Here is a 23,338-nt window from a genome sequence, read left to right as displayed (position 1 = left end):
CTTACTTCAGATAAGACGGACATGCATAGCAACTCACATGAAATTCAACAAAGAGTAGTTGATGGCGTCCCCAGTAAACATGGTTATCGCACAACAAGCAACTTAATAAGAAAAAAGTGCATAATTACATATTCAATACCACAATAGTTTTTAAGCTATTTGTCCCATGAGCTATATATTGCAAAGGTGAATGATGGAATTTTAAAGGTAGCACTCAAGCAATTTACTTTGGAATGGCGGAAAATACCATGTAGTAGGTAGGTATGGTGGACACAAATGGCATAGTGGTTGGCTCAAGTATTTTGGATGCATGAGAAGTATTCCCTCTCGATACAAGGTTTAGGCTAGCAAGGCTTATTTGAAACAAACACAAGGATGAACCGGTGCAGCAAAACTCACATAAAAGACATATTGAAAACATTATAAGACTCTACACCATCTTCCTTGTTGTTCAAACTCAATACTAGAAATTATCTAGACCTTAGAGAAATAAAATATGCAAACCAAATTTTAGCATGCTCTATGTATTTCTTCATTAATGGGTGCAAAGCATATGATGCAAGAGCTTAATCATGAGCACAACAATTGCCAAGTATCACATTACCCAAGACATTTATAGCAATTACTACATGTATCATTTTCAAATTCCAACCATATAACAATTTAACGAAGAAGAAACTTCGCCATGAATACTATGAGTAGAAACTAAGGACATACTTGTCCATATGCTACAGCGGAGCGTGTCTCTCTCCCATAAAGTGAATGCTAGGATCCATTTTATTCAAACAAAACAAAAAACAAAAACAAACCGACGCTCCAAGAAAAGCACATAAGATGTGATGGAATAAAAATATAGTTTCAGGGGAGGAACCCGATAATGTTGTCGATGAAGAAGGGGATGCCTTGGGCATCCCCAAGCTTAGACGCTTGAGTCTTCTTAGAATATGCAGGGGTGAACCACCGGGGCATCCCCAAGCTTAGAGCTTTCACTCTCCTTGATCATGTTGCATCATACTCCTCTCTTGATCCTTGAAAACTTCCTCCACACCAAACTCGAAACAACTCATTAGAGGGTTAGTGCACAATAAAAATTAACATATTCAGAGGTGACACAATCATTCTTAACACTTCTGGACATTGCATAATGCTACTGGACATTAATGGATCAAAGAAATTCATCCAACATAGCAAAAGAGGCAATGCGAAATAAAAGGCAGAATCTGTCAAAACAGAACAGTTTGTATTGACGAATTTTAAAATGGCACCAGACTTGCTCAAATGAAAATGCTCAAATTGAATGAAAGTTGCGTACATATCTGAGGATCATGCACGTAAATTGGCTTAATTTTCTGAGTTACCTATAGGGAGGTAGACCCAGATTCGTGACAGCAAAGAAATCTGGAACTGCGCAGTAATCCAAATCTAGTACTTACTTTACTATCAAAGACTTTACTTGGCACAACAAAACACTAAACTAAGATAAGGAGAGGTTGCTACAGTAGTAAACAACTTCCAAGACACAAAATAAAAACAAAGTACTGTAGGTAAAAACATGGGTTGTCTCCCACAAGCGCTTTTCTTTAAGGCCTTTCAGCTAGGCGCAGAAAGTGTGTATCAAGTATTATCGAAGGGTGGTACTCCTACAGCGGGATGTGGAGCTTTCTCAACCAGGCATAGTATATTGGATACATAAGTTTTAGCATCTCCCTTTTCATTGGTCTTAGGCGTGCTACTTTCGTCAAACAAATTTTCAGGAACAAGCCAGGCATAGTTATTTTCTAGTGCATCATTCATAGCTAGGAGTTTACATGGTATTGGTGCTTTGATCTCCCCACCATCATCCATATTATTGGTGTATCTTATTCTATCCATGTCCATCTTTTCAAGGAGACTAACAAAATTAGTATGAGAACCAAGCATATTAAATTTAGCAAAGACCTTTCTAGCTTCTCTTGCTAGACCACCAAATTCTCTAAAAAGGGTTTCTAAAACAAAATCTTTCTTTTCCCCTTCTTCCATATCACCAAGTGTGAGAAACATGTGTTGGATTATAGGATTAAGATTAACAAATTTAGTTTCCAACAGGCGAACTAAATGCGCGGCAGCAATTTCATAAGTAGGCGCAAGGTCTACCAAGTGTCTATCTTCAAAATATTCAATGGTACTAACATGATTGAAGAATTCTTCTATATTATTTCTCCCAACTATAGACCCACGTCCTACCGGTATGTCTTTTGTGGTAAAATTAAAAGGAAACATGATGAATCAAGTAAAGTAAATGCAAGTAACTAATTTTTTTGTGTTTTTGATATAGCAAACAAGATAGCAAATAAAGTAAAACTAGCAACTAATTTTTTTGTATTTTGATTTAGTGCAGCAAACAAAGTAGTAAATAAAACTAAGCAAGACAAAAACAAAGTAAAGAGATTGAGAAGTGGAGACTCCCCTTGCAGCGTGTCTTGATCTCCCCGGCAACGGCGCCAGAAAAAAGCTGCTTGATACGCGTTCAACACGCGCCCGTTGGGAACCCCAAGAGGAAGGTGTGATGCGTACAGCGGCAAGTTTCCCTCAGTATGAAACCAAGGTTATCGAACCAGTAGGAGCCAAGAAGCACGTTGAAGGTTGATGGCGGCGGGATGTAGTGCGGCACAACACCAGGGATTCCGGCGCCAACGTGGAACCTGCACAACACAACCAAAGTACTTTGCCCCAACGAAACAGTGAGGTTGTCAATCTCACCGGCTTGCTGTAACAAAGGATTAACCGTATTGTGTGGATGATGATTGTTTGCAGAAAACAGTAGAACAAGTATTGCAGTAGATTGTATTTCAGTAAAGAGAATTGGACCGGGGTCCACAGTTCACTAGAGGTGTCTCTCCCATAAGATAAACAGCATGTTGGGTGAACAAATTACAGCTTGGGCAATTGACAAATAAAGAGGGCATGACCATGCACATACATATCATGATGAGTATAGTGAGATTTAATTGGGTATTACGACAAAGTACATAGACCGCCATCCAACTGCATCTATGCCTAAAAAGTCCACCTTCAGGTTATCATCCGAACCCCCTCCAGTATTAAGTTGCAAAGCAACAGACAATTGCATTAAGTATGGTGCGTAATGTAATCAACAACTACATCCTTACACATAGCATCAATGTTTTATCCCTAGTGGCAACAGCACAACACAACCTTAGAACTTTCTGTCACTGTCCCAGGTGTCAATGCGGGCATGAACCCACTATCGAGCATAAATACTCCCTCTTGGAGTTACAAGCATCTACTTGGCCAGAGCATCTACTAGTAACGGAGAGCATGCAAGATCATAAACAACACATAGATATAACTTTGATAATCAACATAACAAGTATTCTCTATTCATCGGATCCCAACAAACGCAACATATAGAATTACAGATAGATGATCTTGATCATGTTAGGCAGCTCACAAGATCCGACAATGATAGCACAATGGGGAGAAGACAACCATCTAGCTACCGCTATGGACCCATAGTCCAGGGGTAGACTACTCACACATCACACCGGAGGCGACCATGGCGGCGTAGAGTCCTCCGGGAGATGATTCCCCTCTCCGGCAGGGTGCCGGAGGCGATCTCCTGGATCCCCCGAGATGGGATCGGCGGCGGCGGCGTCTCTGGAAGGTTTTCCGTATCGTGGCTCTCGGTACTGGGGTTTTCGCAACGGAGGCTATTTGTAGGCGGAAGGGCAGGTCAAGAGGCGGCACGAGGGGCCCACACTACAGGCCGGCGCGGCCAGGGCTTGGGCCGCGCCGCCTCGTAGTCCGGCCACCTCGTGGCCCCACTTCGTCTCCTCTTCGGACTTCCGAAAGCTTCGTGGCAAAATAGGACCCCGGGCGTTGATTTCGTCCAATTCCGAGAATATTTCGTTACTAGGATTTCTGAAACCAAAAACAGCAGAAAACAAGAATCGGCACTTCGGCATCTTGTTAATAGGTTAGTTCCAGAAAATGCACGAATATGACATAAAGTGTGCATAAAACATGTAGATAACATCAATAATGTGGCATGGAACATAAGAAATTATCGATACGTCGGAGACGTATCATATACTTCTCGGACACTTCAACACAAGCCGGCAATTTTTAGCGGCTCTATAGGATGAGCAAGGACTTGTTCATGGAAATCCTTCATGGCGTGAGAGAGTTCAACCCCTACTTCAGGCTGAAGCACGACGCCGTTGGCACGGCTGGCTTCTCATCGATCCAAAAATGCATCGCCGCCATGAGGATGCTTGCATATGGACCACCTGCCGATGCACATGACGACGTCTACCTTCGCAAGATTGAGTCCACTTCCATTGAATGTATGAACAAATTATGTCGAGTCGTGTTGTGAAAGTTTGGCCCCTACTATTTGAGAGGGCCAATTGAAGTAGAGACTGCTAGGTTCATGGCACAAAATGCAGCGAGAGGATTTCCTGGGATGCTTGGAAGCATCTATTGTATGCATTGGTCATGGAAGAACTACCTGTTTGCTTGGCAAGGTTTGTACAAATATCGTCATGGATATTGCAGTGTTGTGCTTGAAGCTATGGCAGATTATGACCTCTAGATTTGGCATTCTTTCTTTGGCATGGCGGGATCCAACAATGACATCAACGTGTTGCAGCCCTCTCCGGTATTTTCGAAAATTGTGGAAGGTCATGCTCTACCATGCAACTATGAGATCAATAGACACCAATATACCAAATGATACTGTCTAGATGATGATATCTATCCAGCATGGGCAACATTTGTCAAAACAATCTCCGCGCCAACGGGCTCCTAAGAATATCCACTTTGTTGAGCGCGAGGAGAGCTGTCGGAAGGATGTCGAACAGATATTTGGTGTGTTTCAATCTCAATTTGCTATTGTTCGGTATCTGCTCTTTGCTGGTCTCACGGCCAAATGTGGGAAGTGGTGCAAGCTTATGTGATCATGCACAACATGATGATCGAGAATGACCGCAAGACCCGAGCCAGGCATATTGGTCCCTACGAGTGTCAGGACCCTTTTGTAGAGGTTGATCATCAGGTGCATGCGGACTTTGCTGATTTCCTTGGCATGTATGCAAAATCTGCGACACTGATTTCGTAGAGCATCTATGGAGGCTTAAAGGAGAGGCATCAATTGCGCCGACCCTTGATCTAGCCCAACTTCTATTTGTTAGGTTAGTTGCTTGTTAAATTTCAGTCTAAAAATAATATTGTCAAACATATTTATTTGTGTGCTATACTTTGTTTTGTGAATATTTGTGTGCTATATTTAAAGGGTGTGCCTATGTCTCAGTTGACTGAGATTTTCTTAAGTCTCAGTCAACTCAGAAAAGTGCAATTGCAGTTCAAAAAAAATGCAACTCGGTTCAGTTGCATATTTCTATCAGAAAAGTGCAATTGCACTTTTTTAACATAAAAGTACAACTCAAAGCACATTTTTGTAAATGACTTAGACTTAAAAAAATCTCAGTTGATTGAGACATAGCAAAACCGATATTTAAATTAGTTGTGTTTTCATATACCTTAAACACACAAAAATTGGAAGCCGGTATTTGAAGGACGTGGCTGCATAGAGGCACGCTCAAGAAACAACATCACACGATGACGTTCCCAAATGATTGATCTGACCTTTTTTCGATCGTTCACAAGGGAAGCGGCCGAAGATGGTTATAGCGGCCGAAGATGACACAGTCAGCTTAACTGGCGACTACCGCGTCCAAACAGGATTACGATTACGTTTAGTGTACATGCGTGAGCTAACGAGTCAAAGCGCAAGTTTGACCATATTGTACGACCAACTCTCACGCTGATCGCGTACACGCTTACACCTAACAATCCAACACATATATATACATCCCACACAATAACACACTACACAACACGATCATCATCTCCTTGTTTCCGACCCTTTGCAACAAACTCACAAGTTAGAAAACCTCAGTCTCCGACCATTTGAAACAAACTCGCAAGACAGAAAACCACAATCTCTTTAGATGGCAACCAGAGCTCTCCTCGTCATCGCCTTGACCTTAGCGGTTCTAGGGACGGCGCTCGGTGCCAGCTACACCGTCGGCGCGCCAAGAGGGTCGTGGGATACCCAGACGAACTATGTCCAGTGGACTTCCAACCTGAAGTTCCGCGCCGGCGACCAGATGTTGTTCAGGTACTCCAGAGCGGCACACAACGTGGTGGAGGTGAGCAAGGCGGACTACGACGCGTGCTCCGCTTCCAGCCCCATCGCCTCCTTCCAGACCGGCAACGACATCGTCCCGCTCACCGCCGCTGGCAGCAGGTACTTCATCTGCGGCGTTCCAGGGCACTGCGACGCTGGCATGAAGGTCCGTATAGACATTGAGGAAGCAACACCCGGTGGTGCCCTGTCGCCTGTGAGCCCTCGCGCAGGTTCGGCTGCACCGGCCGTGGCGCCCATGCCGAGCGTAGAGATCACGCCCTCGACTAGCGGCCAGGCAATGCCTCCGTCGAGCTCAGCAGTGTCAGTTGGGACTGGATCAGTGGGACTATATTTGGGAGCTGTCTTCACGGCCAGTTTCATGGTTTTCTACTAGAAATTAATGAGTGATATTTCTATGCTTTTCTCACCGTGTAGCCGTGTAGGTGATCACATGTACGCTTGGATTCAAAGCATTTCTGTTATATACCTTGATTCATTATGAACTTATTGATTTTATTAAATTGATGAGCTATTTGTTATAATTTCTATTTTGAAACGGGGGCAAAAGCTGAACAAGCAAGTAAAGTAAGATTACTCTCCTAGCATTATTTTACCCAAGCACTTAGCACCCGCGGTAACTCACAAGCGAGCTTCCTTCTTAATAACATCCAAGATGATGGAGATTACTCTCTCGGCATTATTTAACCCAAGCACTTAGCACCCGCGATAACCCATAAGAGGGCTTCCTTCTTAATGTTATATTGTGATCCAAATTTATATTAAAGGGGGGCTAACTTCTAACGAGCTGAGTGAGGCTCGTCGCTGGGTAAGCTTGGCCCGTCTTACGGATCAATGTCACCGCCTATATATACCTCTTGTAAGCTGCCTGCTAGGGTTGATCACATTATAAGATAACCCACGGTGAAGTTTTGCTGGTTGACGCCTGTAGTTTTGCCCCCTCTGTGTTGGAGGAGTTTTCCGCGTTAAAATCTTGTGTCTCCGCTGAGATTTCCTTTTTCATCATTCGTTATTTGCTTGTCGCATTTATAACACTTAATAACATCCAAGATGATGGAGGGGGGCGCATGCTTGTTGCGTAAGACATGGACATTTCTCTCATTCCAAATTTTCCAGATGACAAGGAGAGAGATGCCTTGCGGTTTGGAATTGAGCCGTCCGTCATCATGCTCCACCAATTGGTGACCGAAAGCCCCGTCCATTGGGTTCGTTGGATCCCGTCGATGCTATTCGTTATAAATTCAAACCGATAGTAGCAGCCTCTTCTACTGTTTCAGATTCAAAATTAGATTCGCACCACGAACCTCTGTGACACAAACACTCCTAAAGATTTCTTTTTTTTTGAATAACAGCAGGAGAACTGCTGTGTTCATTGCATTAGAAGAAAAGGTACAGAGACCCAAAACTGCTCAGTTTATTAAGGAAAACCGGGCGAAAACCTTTACAACAACAAGAGCACCACTAGACATAAAGAGCGCCAGAAAGGCTATGGGCGGCACAAACAGAGAAGTACACCACCGGGACAAGCAGCGTCACCGAACATCATCCCTCGTGCTTACGGTGGGACATCTTCGACTTCATTGCAAAAGCCCCAAGGTCACTCCAATCATGTTGAATCGAACACCATTGCCACGAGCTTGTTCGCCGGCTTCAACAACACCGGAGAGAGAAGACATAACCGAAGGGAGGCGGCATGTGCCGCTCCGGTCTTGAGAGGGCGGAAAACAGGACTCGTTTGGCGCCGCCTACATGTCGAGAGTGCTCCTGCCACCGCCACCACGGGGCAACCCCACGATACCCAACACCACTGAGTCGAAGAACACCCGCCATTGAAAGCGCCCGACCAGCCGCTAGACCACAGCCCAGGTGCTCCCATCAGCATCATGTCTCCAAAATGATGCTTCCATCGAAGTAACGACATCGCGGATGCCGCCATCGCCAATCCGACACGCGGATTTAGGTTTTCACCAAAAGACAAGATCCAAGAGTGGAAGAAGTGTTAGATCTCCTCGGTAACGCCTTCAACAAGGCAAACGACACCCAAAAGTGACGTCATCACCGGCATCGACGGAAGTCGAGCAAGATTTTCATCCAAAGAACTGCACACCTCGCTGGAACCTGAGTTCCCGGCACACCTCAGTCACACCTGACCTCTCCACAAACCTCGCCGGAGCACCATCAAGGACGGCTTCATGACCGGCATCCCTTCCGGCCATCAAGAGCCTGTGCGCACCCCACCTGCCTCCAGCCGTCCACCAGGCAGCCTCCTGCCCGAGCCGCCAGGTCCCTGGAACCGGAGCAAAGGCCGCTTGGCCACCCGCTCGCCCTGTCCGTCGCCCTGGCCAGCAAAGGAGACAACGCCGCCACACCATGACTGGAAAGCAGCCGGAGCAGAGTATCGTGCCACCACGCGAAGGACGCGGCCCGCGCGGCCCAGATCTGGCCCAATCAGCCCGCGCAGCCAGGCGCGAAGCAGCGCGCCGCACCGCACCTGCTGACCTTCGCCGCTCCGCTTGGAACCACCGCATCCCGGCCCACCACCATGCCGACGCCCGCTTGGGCGAGGCCAGCTTCACCCGCACCGGCACCCGCTTGGGCGCGGCCGGCCGACGAACCCCTCTGCGAGCTCCCCCCAAGCTTTGGAGGCCGGAGAGGCCAGTGGCAGCGGCGGAGCAGTGGGGGGCCCAACGAGGACATGGCCGGGGGCGCTCTAGTTCCCCGTGCCGTGGTCGGCCTCGCCCGCACCAAAGCCCGCTTGGGCGCGGCCGGCTTCGCCCGCACACCAACGCCCGCTTGAGCGCCGCCAGCATCACCGAAGGGAGGAAGCTCGCGTCGCCACGGGGAGAAGGCCCGCCGCCACCGGCCACCGCACGGGCTTTGCCCGGCGGCATCCACCGGCGGCGGTGGAGGAGGATCTGGAGGAGGGGCGGCTAGGTGGTGCAGATCTTGGCTCCGCCCGAGTCGCTCCAGGAGGAGCGACGCGGGGGCTTCCAATTGTCCATGAATACACCCCTAAAGATTTCAGTCTTGATAACATAACATTCAGTCTACTAATTTTAGGGAAACCAATGTACTAGTACGAACTAGAGGCAACAACATATAAAACTCTACAAACAGGGAATGATGTGCTATCATCATTGCAGAGTGTCATCACACTGTAACCGGAAGAAAAGAAAAATCTAGGACATGATCCCCTTTTATGAACACCGTTTGTGGTTCTTTGAGGGTGTGGGAAACAAGCAAAAAATATCATCTGGAAAGCTGGCAGGAGATGTGTTGCCCCAACTACCAAGGTGGTTAAGTGCACCTGTTGCCTCTTGTTTAAAAAAGCCCGCAAATAAATTGTGTGTAGTTAAATTTCAAAGATACTAGTACGAATCGAGTGTGAATTCAGCCTTAATTTTGGAAGACACACAAGTCTGGCAAGAGTTAAATACAAGAATTAGCTGCAGATTAGACACTAAACCGCAAATATAAATCTTCTGGATCGATATATTGAAATGACAAAACTATGTCAAATTCAGTGGGAAGGCCGATGAAGAATTTGGCTGACATGTAGCAGCACGTCAGCACCAGGTACTACAGTACGCACAAACTCACCAACAACTTCAGAAATAAGAGAGTAAGGGTATGTCCAATGCACTGCCCTAGAGTTACTGCCTCACACCTTTAGCTAGGTTCGGGTGGTCCAAAGTAGGTTCGGATGAGGAGGCAGCCTCCTCTTCAGGAAGTGGGATCTTAAGCCTTAAAAGCATGTTTTTTGGAGAGAGAAAAAGATGCACAGTGTCATATTTGTGGGGTCCCTTCTCTCTTTTTTCTAACTAAAGTTGTAGCTTGCATTGGAGAGATAAAATTCACTATGTTGGTTCTGATAACTTTTTTACATGGAGCAACTAGTTGTGTATGCCACCATTGCTCATGCCCTAAGAAACACTATAACAGGTAACAGCTATGATCATCATTCAGAGTGTCATTAGCAATGGAGTTTAAAGCATATCACCTTTTTAACATCACACTGTAACTGAACAAAAAAAATCTAGGACCATGAACTTTGCGCTGAATCCATTACACCACATATATGTACTAGCACCATGAACATCCATGACCAGCTAGCTCCCTAACTCTCTTGTGCCAAGGCAAGGTAGAACAGGAGTACCATCATGACTACTTTAAACACTTTCTTTTCAACACGCACCCCTGCCTGCCGCTCTACTTGATATACTGTGACATCCACTTGAACCCGTCGCCATAGCCCATCTTGCGGACGATGCTGCACATGAAGACCTCGAGGGGGCGGACGTTCGACTCGCTCAGGCTCACCTTGCCCTTTCCGGTTGTGAAGTTGCTTAGCCCCATGTGGTAGCGGAGCTCTTCCTCCGAGGCGGCGTAGGGGATGTCGATCTTGTTCCCCAGGATCAGGAAGGGAACAGTTGCCAGTGAATCATCTGAGAGGAGGGCATCAAGCTCCTTCTTGGATTCGGCAAACCTCTCTTTGTCATACGCGTCAACGAGGTACACCACGGCATCAACCTGGCAAGAGATAGCATCATACAGGCGAAATAAATACTTGTTGCCGCACTACTACACAAAATCACAGAAGTACATTTCTAAATCAGAACAAGATCATCAGGAAGAACAGAGATGACCATTCACGAAGGAAACAGGAGCATATGCATAATGTACTAAAATTGACGCTTAAGCAGTCAAGTCTTCTTGGCTGCAAGGTGGAATTTGAGACTGGTGTTATGGTATGAAACTATGAATAAATATTGTTGAGAGCATTCCTAATTGTATGATATTCTTTATAATGCCTTGTCCAATGAGGTTAAATTGTTGAGTTGATCTGATATCTATGCATCCATTTGTGTCACCAAACTGATCCTGCTGCAACACTCGAAGTGAAGGTGAAAGTTTCTTTGTATTATCACACATCATATATAGTAATATAAACACCTTTATCCAACAAGCCAAAACAATTACCTCGTAAGAAAGCACGAAGCAATTTTGGGCAAAAGAAAACATATAAAACAGATAAGAAATAAAGTCACAAGAATATTTCTGCTAATATACATTTTAAAAATGTAAAAATAAGACGACACTAATATTTCAAAAGATAACACAGACTGATATGAAAGCAAATTCCCCCCTTTATATAAGCAGCTAGATTGCCACATTCCACATATATCTCTAGTGTTATATCATGGATCGTGACAGGTGCACTAACCCCACCAGTCAATTGTGGAATAGCATATAGGAGTAGGCTACTTGATGTTCAATGCACTAACCCCACCAGTCAACTTGAAATATTTCACAATACGCAGGTGGTGTTACATGTGGGAAGAAAAGGTATTCTGGTGTGCATCAGTGCCAACTATTCTCCACTGATAACGACATTTGCTAAAACTTTCAGAGGTTGCAGAAGCATGCTACTGTCATACTATGTCTTATAAGGAGATTAAATCGTATCAAACAACAGCACAGCACTTCTAGAAACTACACCACAGGAGAAAAAACACAAACAGATATAACAGTACACCAAATAACTCATCTACATAAAAAAAAAGAGAGGAACATGATACCTTAGCATAGTAATCCTTCCAAACACGGCGGGCAATCTGATGGCCTCCCAAATCAAAGGCCTTGAACTTGATCTTCCCGATGCTCAGCTCCTCAGAAGTTGGATACTGCGTAGGCTGGTGCTGAACCAACCTCTGCCAGAAGGAACACAAAACAAAGAACAAATTTATTCAGTCAACAGGAGCAAAACATGAGATTTTGCATTTGCTTGAACTCAATTATATCAATCACCTGGTACTGATTAACAGTAAAAATGATCATTATATTGAGAAGTGTGTCAGCTGACTGAATTTAAAATAAAATTTAAATTCTCTGAAGAAGCGTTTGCACCAGATCTGAATTAGCATGGTAGATATCCTTTTCTGTTTTAGAATTAGGATGTTGGCTTTCAAAAAAAATCAACATACAGATGACTAAAAGAAGCAAAATTTATACTGTGCATTATGGGAATAACCCAGATCTGGCAAGCAATCCAGTGCCACAGAAAGGACGCAGCTCAGCAACCAAATCCGTCCAAACTATCCTCAACAGGAAACAAAGAATTACGGCAATACTCCACTAACTCTTCCTAAATGGGGAATCATTTTTTCCACATGCGATCGAAGCCACCCGAGTGTAAGGAAAATGAGAATTATTGCAACACAACGTGAAAAATCCACGAACTGTATGAAAATGTTCTATAACAGAAATAAAAATCCCCAAGATCAGTCAACCCTTTTTTAGACGGAAGGCTCAAAAGATCACTCAACCCTTGAGATGAACATCTGCTAGCACAAATATCTCCAACTCTAAAATTCAACTAGAAACACACCCTTCGATCTATAACTTACAGATATTGCACACCAAAATCTACTACGGAGTAACAGAAAGGGAAGGGAAGGAACCACACAATTACTCCCGTCGTAACCCATCGCAATCCAAGATGCATCACGATCTCATCAAATTACGAGACTTTTTTCCACAGAGGAAAACAAAATCAATCCTGAACAACAGAAGTAATCAGAAAGGAAGAGAAAAATTCCCGACCTCGTCCTTGAGCATGTGGAGAAGCGTGGTCTTGCCGGCGTTGTCGAGGCCGAGGAAGAGGATCTTGGCCTCCTTCTGCCATAGCCCCAGCGACGCCAGAACCCCGTAAAACCAGTCGACAAGGAACATCTCCGGTCGCCGTCGGTGGCCTCCCTCTCTGTCGCCGGAGTAGGAGGAGGGCGCCTCTTAACGGATCTCGACGGAAGGGATCAAATGGTGACGTGGCGGCCACCGCGCCGCTGACGCTGGCATTAATAGGAGGAGCGCCATGAGGATGACAGGTAGGCCAGGGCGCAGTGGGGCCCGCAGGTCAGAGTAGTAGGTGGGAGTTGGTTGTTTTGGAAATGGGCCAAGCAGCTCGCGGATTCCTTTTGTTTCTAGCAAGGAGAGCACCAAAGTTGTCAAAAGTTGGAATGTATCACCATGTGAAAGGAATAGTTGGAATATTTTATTTTTAAGTTATTTATTTCCAAAAAAAGAATGAATTGTCTTCATTTTGTTGAGAATTTAAGAACTTTTTAAGGAATGATATAATATACTAACTCCGTCTAAAAATAGGTGTCTTAGATTTATGTAGATACAGATGTATCGAAACACATTTTAATTATAGATACATTTGAATCTAAAAAAGTTAAGACACCTATTTTTAGACAGAGAGAGTACATAACTGCCTAGGAAAAAAAATGCCCAAAATATTCGCTTAGAGCATCTCTAGCAGAAGTACAAAAAGACTTACAGAAGGAAATATGCATCGCTAACGGCCGAAGCCGACTCTAGCCGAAGCCGAAAAAAGGTTATTGGAGGAAAGATAGGATAGTGATCCCTAAAAATCAAGGCGCCTCTCTTGTCTTTCCTCCTCGCCGCAGTCCCTCCCCAAAAGTTGAGCTCCCGCTCAACTGGCTGCCACTCCCGCCCAAAACCACCGCCCGTCATCGCTGCCGCCACCTTTCTCCCCCAACGCGGCCGGAGTGGCACCGGTGCTCATCCCCGCATGCCCACAAAAGTTTCTGGGCTAAGAATTAGCGCCCGATTCGACCCCCGCAACATCGTCGATGCCGCGGAAGAGGTTGGGAAACACCGCACTGGTGCGGCCGGCGGAGTGACCAACACGGCCACTAGCAAAACCACGGTCGTGGGTAAGCCGCCTCTAGCGCCGGTGTTGAGGCGGAGACGTTGGCCAAGGAGAGGGAGGATGCCGACTGCACCATCATGTTCATGGACCATAGCTCAATGGATGACAAAGCTAGGGCATATTGGGAGATTACCCAGGCAAAGATCTTGGCCCGAGAGAGTGGTGGTGGTGGTGTTTGAGCTCGCCAAGGTGGTGATGGCCGGATAAGTGGCCGAGGTGGTGGTGGGTCCACAACATATACATGCTATGATGGGTGCTTTTGGATCAAACTTGATTAATATGATTTTTTTGGATAATATGTATGCATGTTTAAACTTTGTATGTTTGAGGTATTTGCAAAATCATGTCAATTGTTTTTGTTCCTTTAAATATAGGGGAGCAAATTTATCCTCCTCTATTTTGCAGCACCGTTTCCTCCACTAAATTTTAGGGATCTGCTAGAGGTGCTCTTAGAAATTATAAAATTGAATCCAACAAAAATCATATCTAAAATTTTGTCAAACAGAACACCTGTTTTGATTATCGGCTCCATGTTTAGGCTGCCTTCATCCATGGAAACATCAGCAAGCACCTGGCATTTGGCGTTGTTATCGTATACTTATTTCTCAGTGACACTTTAGATGTCATCTCCTTTGTCATGTGGTTTCAAACTTTGACACGGTCTCTAAGGTTACGTGTGAATGCCATTTTTTACCGAGAAGATGACTGAAACTGAAAAGGTGGGAGAGGTAAAGCTGTGCACCGATCGGCTTCACATATAGAAATGGGAGACTCAAGCATGGGTTGACTTTTTTTTTGAAGTGGGGAAGCCCGACCTCTGCATTAACCGATGCATATGTAGTACCGTTAGTTCACTCGAATCCACTGACTTCATACAGGGGACTCGACCATCAATCCTTTTTTTGCGACGAGCTATTACTGGGTGCTCCAAAGAGGCCTGCCCTGGTGGGACCGAGAGAAAGAAAGGACGGGGGCAACCATGCATGGCACTTCTCGACCGTGTCTCCGAGGGACAGTTCAATAAACATATGTATATTTTATTATTTAATATAGTCATGCCAAGAGCATGCATAACAAAATGTGAATCCACAACTCAATACCTATAACTCAAGAATGGGTCAAGAAACATGCCGCAAGAGCCTTATGCCCTAAAAACAGAAACATCACCCCACCAGCTAAATACCAGGGGTATCACCGAGTCACCCTATGACGAAAAATTGCCCCACACTTCTCCTAGCTTCTAGCCTCCTCACTTGCAACTTGCCTCACCGAGTTGCATCCACCGCCACTACAGAAGGACCCTTTGGACTATGACTATTTCAACGAGTTTGACGCAAAAGACGAGGAGGAAGTGAGGCGGAGGATGAGGACCGGAATATATATGGGCCACGGTTGGCAGGCCTAGTGCAGAAGGCCATCCTCGAGTCCTGCGAGACGACGCATTGGGAGCGTCTTGCCCAAACCTGGCAGGAGCGCGACGATGTCATCCTAGCCCGTGTCATGAACATTTTCCGCGAGAGGGCGCGAATGGAGGAGGCTAGTCGGTTGCTCATGAACTTTGAGCGGCGGCGCATCGACCTTAACGTGCAAAGGCTGGTCACGTCGCTAGAACGATGAACCTCAACAAAATTTGTATTATATAACAAAATTTTAATGAAAGTTTAGTTTCTTATTAAAATAGGAATGTTGCTTATGGCCGACTCGGCGCCGCGGTCCATTTGGGGGCTGGCTAGATCCACACTCGCATCGCAGCCAGCTTCATGCGGGGGCGATGGCTTCGCGGCCGCTCGCTCTTGCTCCTGCTCCGGCGAGCCTTCCTCCTGGCAGCCGTCTCCGCCGCCGCCCTTTTCCTCCTCCACCACCAGGCGCCTACACCCTTCAAACCCCCCTCTTCTTCGTCCCTCCCCTTGGCCAGCTCGGAAGAGCTCTCCGTTGAGCCGCCTCCCCTCTCCGCCACCTTCTCGGAAGAACCCTCCTTTGACCCGCCTCCCGTATCCGCCCTCTCGGACGGGCTCTATGTTGAACCGCCTCACGAGACCCTGGGATCGGGGAAACCGGCGGCCGGAGAGGCCGGCAGGGCTACGTGCGCGACGGTGGAGAGGATGGGGGAGGTTGCCGCCGGCGGTGCGTCGACGGAGGCCGCCAGCCTCCGGGTTCGCGAGCTCATCCGGCGCCACTTCCTGCTCCACGGTGCGTAATACTCACTAACCTGACCCAGTGCCTCAGTTTCGCATGCCCTTGCATTGTACTAGTGTTGTTTCATTCTATCAGTACTGCCTGTTCTCCCACTCTCGTGGACAGGTCTGGATTCCATTTATCAAAACAAAACATAGCCCGTGTCTGGATCTGAATGCAGCTCTCATTTCGTTCCTGCTGTAATCCAATTTCGAAATTATATCGGCGTTGTGTTTTTTCGTTCGTCAGCATAAACAATTAGAACTACTCGATGTTGTCAAGAGGCCATGGCTAGCCGGCCTAGTTTTCAATAGAAAAACTTGCAGTTCGTAGGTTGGTTGAACAGCCCAGATGCTTACTTCTTCAATTAACTTGTCAGGAGCTGCGAGGGTCAGATCGCTGCCTGCACTTGAATTCTGCAGACAAGGCTTTGTGTTGGGGAAAGCATCTGAAGCTGGGTTTGGCAATGAGATGTACAAGATACTGACCGCAGCAGCTCTGAGTGTTATGTTAAACCGGTCCCTGATCATTGGGCAAACCAGGCATACGCATTTGCACTCAAGTTGCTTTTCTTCTTTATCTATGATGCTTTCCCACTTATGCTCTGAGTGTTATGTTAATCCAGTCCCTGATCATTGGGCAAACCAGGCACACATTTGCACTCAAGTTGCTTTTCTTCTTATCTATGATGCTTTCCCACTTATGTCTTTAGGTTCCAAGCAAAAGCAAATTTAGTGCTAAGTTTGATTTTATACTTAGGTGCCATAGTCACTGTGAAGCCGTATCGTAATTTGATGCAAATGGTTTAGAAATGTAGCATGTAAATTGTTGTTATTGATCCTCACTATCCTCTTACCATCTGTCTGTTTGTTTAGCAGGGGATTATATCCTTTTGGACAGTACATTTCTTATACCGACCACTCATTTACTATTGGAGAAATCAAGCATTTATGGAGGAAAAACCGATGTGCCCAAACATATGGTAGAGATCTGAATGTCAGGGTTGATAATTTTGAAAATCCATCAGAGACGAATGTCCTTTGTAGTGACTGGAATAGCTGGAAAGATCCAATCATCTGGTTAGCACTACACTTGCAAACTAATACAATCAGTTACACTCTTTGTACACTTATTTTTTTTCTTGTTCCCCCTTTGCTCGAGCTTCCAGGCATGATTTGATTTCTTGCTTTTAACACTTGCCAAACTTTTGATGCAAATCATTTCAAGGTGTTAGGTAGAAAATACAAAGATGTTGGTCAATCCCCAATTTCTGTGTGCAAGTTAGTTCTTGTTTCCTGTGCATTGACATGTGCGTATGCAGTTGCAGTCAGAAAAATTAAAAGAAAAGCTAATTAAATGAGGTTTTTCATGTGGGGAATATTTTACAGGTTTATGCTTACTTCTAGATATTCATAATGGTTATTTTGCAAGAATGAACTGGAGAAAGTAAATGTGCAATATAGATATTACATCAAACTGAAGTTAGTACCCTGAATCATTGAGTGCTGAATGCTAAGTGCTAAGCATTTCATTTCCTCCCAACTTGTTCAAGATGGTTCTTCCTTTTGACTGCTGTGTTTGGACTACCAAATTTGATGTTTAGTGTACGCTAGAGCAACAATGAATTGAGAAACAATTTCAGTTGTCAAATTTTCTTCAGATCTCTCTTGTTTCGGTTCTTCGAGTCAGATGCCTTGGCAGTGCTTGTATAGATATGAATCTGTCAACGTCTGTGCTTTCGGTTTTGTGATTTTCCATTTACTGTTTTACAATAGAAAACTTTAGCACTTTCTTTTGGTAAAATACCGTACACCTATTCCTGATCATGTTTTCCGTTCTCCATTCTGGGAACAAAAAAGTTTAATTATCTTCTAGCAACTGCAATGATATGAGCTGACATTACAAGTATAAACATCATGATTTTCTTTGTTTGAAATATCCTTTTGGACTCTTAGTACAGTACAAATAAATTTTATTTTGTTGAAATGTAATTGTTTACCTGTTTAGACACTTAAACCTTTTATTTTCTGATTTACTACATGTTCAGAATTTTTTCGAGGCCTTTTTTTTTCCCAGAAAAGGAGGCGAATAGCCCAGCATCTTCATTGGTTGATAGCTTGATGCACACAGCTGTTCCTTAACAGATGCATATAGTTTGAGATCGGGTACCATAGTACCGAGTAACTTGAAGATTTTGTTGGCAAGGATGGTTTATTGAATCTTATTATGTTCAGACGCTAGATCTATACCCAAAAGCAGTGATTCCCTCAGTTTCTGTTATGTTCGAAACTGTCCCTGTTTCATGAAGCAAAAGAAGAAAAATCAAACACTTAATGACGCAATGCTTACCCAATATACCTTAATGAAGGTTATGAACTTTAAAACACTGCTAAGGCTTGGTTTACTTCTTTGTTGTTTCCAGCCCAAGGGGTTTCGGGATGGGAGGGGATTTGGCGAATCCCTCCATTGCACCCAATCACCTCCAATCCCCTCAAATACACTTCCACCTGAATACAGCAGTATGACGGAGAGTTTTAATCTAGACAAAAATAAGAGGGTTTATGGTGGATATCTAGGGTTGCAAGCGAGATCCTGCGATAGTCCCGCTTCTAGTTCATTTTGTCATTTTCTAGTTTAAAATTTGCCCAAAATTTTGAACTAGAAAATGACAAAATGAACTAGAAGCGGGACTTTCACGGGATCCCGCCTGCAACCCTAGGGACATCTTGGGACTATCCCATCCAATACATACTTAGTAAACGCACTATTGAGGATTTTTCGGGATCCAGGATAATCCCCTGGAATACACTTCAAATTTACTAGAAGTAAACAAGGCCTAAAAGAAGTGCCAACCATTAAATGATTTTGCCTGGTATTTCTAATTTCTATTCAGTCCACCCTTCTTTATATTGAGTTTCAGGCTCTAAGCTTAAAATTTTGCCACCTGTCAGATGACTTCTCATAGCACTTCCGTAATTTGCAAAATATGTAGAGGAAAATATCAGGAATACGATGCATGAGGTGCCCCAAACACAGGAGATATATCTAGGGTTCCTACTCCTTTGCTGATGTACCATTAGAAGATGTTAGTTACAAGTACGTTTGCTTTCAATCTGACTAGAAACAAGACAGATGGTTCCCCTGTAGCGCCGTATGGGCCAGCTAGTGGTGCAGTCCAGGGTCTAATACAAATACCGCATGAAATGAATATTTTCTTTTTTTTCCATCATTTTTTCCATGTTTATCCATAAATTAAGTTCATTACTGACATAACTCAATTTTCAATTTATATTCTGTTTTGTTTGCTTAGATTTTTTTTTTCTGTTCACCAAATGTTCATGAGAAAGCTAAATGTACAGAACAAAGCATGCTGACATGTGTTGTATGTCCACAACACTAGGTTTGATGGCACAACTGATGCAGTTGGGGTACAGTTCTTTCTGAAAAATATTCATCCCAAAATCAAAACTGCTGCGTCAACACTTTTTGGATCCCTGGGCTCGTTACATGCCCGTCCTAATACATTTGGGGAACTTATGCGAGTAATCATATCTCCCTCCCAGACTGTGCAGAAAGCAGTTCAGTGGGCATTGAACGGTTCAAGTCCAGATATTGTTCTGCACATGCGAATGATGGCCAATAGGTATGAAATACTATATGCTGCATGAATTATATAAAACTGTTGTAACTCTTCAACATTCACTATTGACATCATATTCACATGAATAGAGGCTTCATGCACTAGCTAACGCAACCAAAAGTACGAACTGATGGAAATGGCCCTAACCTTAGTCCTACAACTTAAGTCCGAACTTCTACACTTCACAACATATATATTCTGCTCCCTACCTGAAGTTGTAGACCCTAACCTTAGTCAATCTTTTGTGGTTATTTCTTACTGGTGTATAACTTTATGAACTTAAGTTTAGTCCTTTCCATTCTGGTGAGAAATACAAAGTATGTCATCTCATGCCCACTGCTCTCAACAAGGAGGATAGTTAAAAAAACTCAGAATTTGAGAGTAATGATTGATCACTATTTTAGAAGCTGGACAAAGAGATGCATATGGTAGTTGCTGAGTAAAAGTCCTAGCACCTTATATTTCAGCATGAGAATGTCGACACCTATGCCATGCAGATCATCTTTATTTGCAACTGTTCCGCATCATTTGACTTGGGAAGCTGAAGATAACTGATTTTGTTACTAGGCCAGTACGAGCAAAAACTGCTGCAGTTAGTTGCATTCACAGAGCTATACAGATTTCTCGTTTGAAAGGGACACCTCGGGTGGCATTGATCTCAGACACACCATCATTTGTTAAGGAGATAAAGCAAGAGATCAGTGATTTTGCAGAGGTTAGTTGCTTGGTTGAATATTCTCAGATGAACTTTGTATGGATGTGAGCATTGCGGGTCATGTTAGATTAATACTCTCTCTATTCCTCATTAGTTGTCGCTGATTTAGTACAACTTTGTACTAAATCAGCGACAACTAGTATGGAATGGAGGGAGTATATTATTAGTTATTAATTTGGTAGAGATGTAAGTGAGATCCTGCCTAAATCCCACTTCTTGTTCATTTTGGCAATTCTAGTGCAAATTGGGATTTAGGGCGATCCCACCTGACACCTTACAATTTTTGGAAAATCGGTTAACTATTCTATACATTCTGGGCAGGTAACTTATTTTGATTACAAACTCTTTGCCAAGCGTATTGATGTAGAGATGAATGGTAACGATAAGGTATGTTACCTAAAGATTTTCACTTCATCCTCTACATCTTCTGATAGGTTATAGCTACTTGCTGAAATCTTGAGGAATGAATGTTATGTTTATAAAGTATAATCAAGATCAGACATATTCCAAGTTTCATAAATGTACTGCATTGGTAGTACACATGTTCCAGACACTAGAATCTTGTGATGTTTTATGAACTTTTCATATTCTCTAGTTTCCGAATCACTGAACAATTGCAGTTGAGGAATAAGTAAATAAAACGATTTCTACTGCAGTTATGGTACAATCCACTTAAGTTAACACCATTATTAAGTATGAGCATTTCTACATCATGTACTTGGTACTTGGTAGCCCATCCCAAGCAGCGCATTTGTGTTCTCCGCAAGTAAAGTGAACTCTCCTGTGCAGCCCTTGGGTTTTCGTTCAAAAGACTGGGGATCAGCTCCGAGGTGGGCAGCCTTTGTTGATTTCTTTCTGGCTTCAAGCGCCAGGTACGCAGTTGTCACTGGGGCACACCGACGTGTGGGAACAACCTATGTGCAGCTCATTGCGGCATTAGCTGCAGCAAATATGCATGGTACAGATCCTTGTGCTCCTCTCGCCGAAACATTATTATTTTGTAGTCTCCAAACTGATTTAGTTTGTTGCGAATTTGCTGGGTGTTAGGTCACGGGCCCTCAGGAGCAAACTTCACATTCTTAAGCAGCATCCACAGTAATCTATTGGTGGATGGGCTGTCCACACAGGTTGGCTGGGGCCATGTCTGGAACAGATACGCCGGACCCTTGAGCTGCCCGCACCAGCTGCACCAATGCGCCTTAACCCCGCTCCTCCCGCATGCTTGGTGGGACGGCCAGTGGCAAAGCCCCATTCCAAGGGATGTCAGGAGATTGCTGGACTATGGCGTGCAGTTATCGGACACCGGGGAGGTGGATGACGAGCGGCTCGTGTCACACTGTAGGTCAAGGAAAGATCATGTGAAAAGGTACCATCTTCTCCCGCCGTACAAGAGTCCAACAAGACGGTAGGAGCCGGCTTATCATGTCCTGTTTTTGGACAGCTCTGGTTTCGAAGAGAAGAATATATATACCAGAACCGTGTATCTTTGATTCAGAGAGAACACAGTTTTGCGCTAGGCCCTTGCACAAAGAGCTAATGTAGGTTAGAACAGTCAGGATTCAACTTTGGCAAGCTGTTGTTTGCGCTAGGCCCTTGCACAAGGAGCTAATGTAGGTTGGAACTCGTATATAGCCATAGTGCTAAATATGTTGTGCCCATCTAGTGTTTTCAACTTTGACAAGCTGTTGTTTCGAGTAGTTATTATGCTGACAGACCAAAAGGTACCCGCAAAAAAAAAAAAAAAAAAAAAGACAGACCAAAAGCTGCCATGTCATGTAAGTTAGGGATGGGCATAAGCCGGGCCGACCCATCCGGACCCAACCCATAAAACTTGGCTGTTGGATCGGCCTCATACGGAAATCGGACCAGTTGGGATGGCACTGAGTGACCCATTGGGTCAGCGGAATCGACCCACATACAAGACTTGGAATCCATGGGTACACAAGTACAGCTTGATTAGCTCTGAATACTATTTTCTGTTGCCTGATAGCTTCGGCGAACAGCGCAGAACTTGTGTACAAAAACACACCTTGGTTCTTCATGTACCGATGTGCGCCTCTTGTTTCTTTTCTTTCACGAGTACTGCTTCCCTTGGCTCTGTACATCACCAGATCGATCAAGTCTACCGATCAGCCTTCAGCGTACCATACTTGATCAGATTAATGTACTCCATGGTTCACGGAGTACCATTTTAAACTTGATGTGAAAAAGAGCTGAAGTTGATCTGTGGTTCCTTTGTAAACTTTATGCTACCTCTGGCCATAAATAGATTTTAAGATTTATCTAAATCTAAATATGTCTAGATGCTATTTAGTGTCTAGATACATCTAGATTTAGATAAACCTCACACATTTATTTATAGACGAAAGGAGTAATTCATATCTAGTTTATTGTTCTATGACAATTATTTTAAAGAAGGGCGAGTCTAGGTCTCAGGCGACTGAGACATAATATGTCTCAGTCGCCTGATGTCATGTGACAAATCTCAGTTTCAATATAGTTGTAACTTATAAAAATAGTACTAATTATCAGTTTCAACCTAGTTGAAACTCATTAAATTCTCAGTTTCAACCTAGTGGAAACTCACTACGTTCTCACACTGCACAAATCGCGAGGCAAAATCCAAAGGCTAAAAGCGTCGACTGATACACATACTAAAAATCAGGCGCCTGATTTCTAGCCATTCCGTTTAAAGAATGGTATAGTATAGTGTGGACATTGTAAAAAAACAAATGTACATAAGCTATTTTTTTTTAGATTCACCGCCTTTATTAAACCTCCATAAACAGGGGAATACAATCACCTTCCGGCGGATTTAGGGCCTGTTTGGTTCCCAGCCACACTTTGCCAAGCCTAATTTTGGCA

General features: G+C 44.2%; 3 protein-coding genes across 3 annotated transcripts; 2 read left to right on the top strand and 1 right to left on the bottom strand.

Moving 5' to 3' along the window:
- Window positions 1–6,011: 6,011 nt before the first annotated feature.
- LOC124656025 (mavicyanin-like) lies at window positions 6,012–6,584 on the top strand. The gene has a single exon (XM_047194837.1). It carries the CDS (start codon window positions 6,012–6,014, stop codon window positions 6,582–6,584), a length of 573 nt encoding a protein of 190 aa, XP_047050793.1.
- Window positions 6,585–10,144: 3,560 nt separating this feature from the next.
- On the bottom strand, window positions 10,145–13,020 carry LOC124651309 (GTP-binding protein SAR1A-like). The gene is made up of 3 exons (XM_047190409.1): window positions 12,812–13,020; window positions 11,788–11,919; window positions 10,145–10,738 (listed from the first exon to the last, which is right to left on the bottom strand). The coding sequence occupies exons 1-3, from the start codon at window positions 12,938–12,940 to the stop codon at window positions 10,418–10,420; spliced, it is 582 nt and encodes a 193-aa protein (XP_047046365.1). The 5' UTR covers window positions 12,941–13,020; the 3' UTR covers window positions 10,145–10,417.
- A 2,664-nt stretch (window positions 13,021–15,684) lies between these two features.
- On the top strand, window positions 15,685–22,148 carry LOC124651308. Its single transcript, XM_047190408.1, has 8 exons — window positions 15,685–16,133; window positions 16,498–16,660; window positions 16,997–17,197; window positions 19,519–19,761; window positions 20,326–20,473; window positions 20,795–20,860; window positions 21,263–21,431; window positions 21,521–22,148. The coding sequence occupies exons 1-8, from the start codon at window positions 15,704–15,706 to the stop codon at window positions 21,880–21,882; spliced, it is 1,782 nt and encodes a 593-aa protein (XP_047046364.1). The 5' UTR covers window positions 15,685–15,703; the 3' UTR covers window positions 21,883–22,148.
- Window positions 22,149–23,338: the final 1,190 nt, after the last annotated feature.

Source organism: Lolium rigidum, chromosome 5 (genome assembly GCF_022539505.1).
Source record: "Lolium rigidum isolate FL_2022 chromosome 5, APGP_CSIRO_Lrig_0.1, whole genome shotgun sequence".
NCBI classification, from domain to species: Eukaryota; Viridiplantae; Streptophyta; class Magnoliopsida; order Poales; family Poaceae; genus Lolium; species Lolium rigidum.
This window is presented reverse-complemented; position numbering and strand designations above follow the sequence as displayed.

What these genes read in the sequence shown, in the direction of transcription:
- LOC124651309 (XM_047190409.1), bottom strand. Translation starts at nt 12,940, where the DNA reads ATGTTCCTTGTCGACTGGTTTTACGGGGTTCTGGCGTCGCTGGGGCTA. An exon ending in TCCACATGCTCAAGGACGAG is followed by an intron (nt 11,920 to 12,811) that starts GTCGGGAATTTT and finishes TCCTTCTGGCAG; the next exon opens with AGGTTGGTTCAGCACCAGCC. An exon ending in GGAAGGATTACTATGCTAAG is followed by an intron (nt 10,739 to 11,787) that starts GTATCATGTTCC and finishes ATCTCTTGCCAG; the next exon opens with GTTGATGCCGTGGTGTACCT.
- LOC124656025 (XM_047194837.1), top strand. Translation starts at nt 6,012, where the DNA reads ATGGCAACCAGAGCTCTCCTCGTCATCGCCTTGACCTTAGCGGTTCTA.
- LOC124651308 (XM_047190408.1), top strand. Translation starts at nt 15,704, where the DNA reads ATGCGGGGGCGATGGCTTCGCGGCCGCTCGCTCTTGCTCCTGCTCCGG. An exon ending in AGATCAGTGATTTTGCAGAG is followed by an intron (nt 20,474 to 20,794) that starts GTTAGTTGCTTG and finishes CATTCTGGGCAG; the next exon opens with GTAACTTATTTTGATTACAA. An exon ending in AGCTGCAGCAAATATGCATG is followed by an intron (nt 21,432 to 21,520) that starts GTACAGATCCTT and finishes GCTGGGTGTTAG; the next exon opens with GTCACGGGCCCTCAGGAGCA.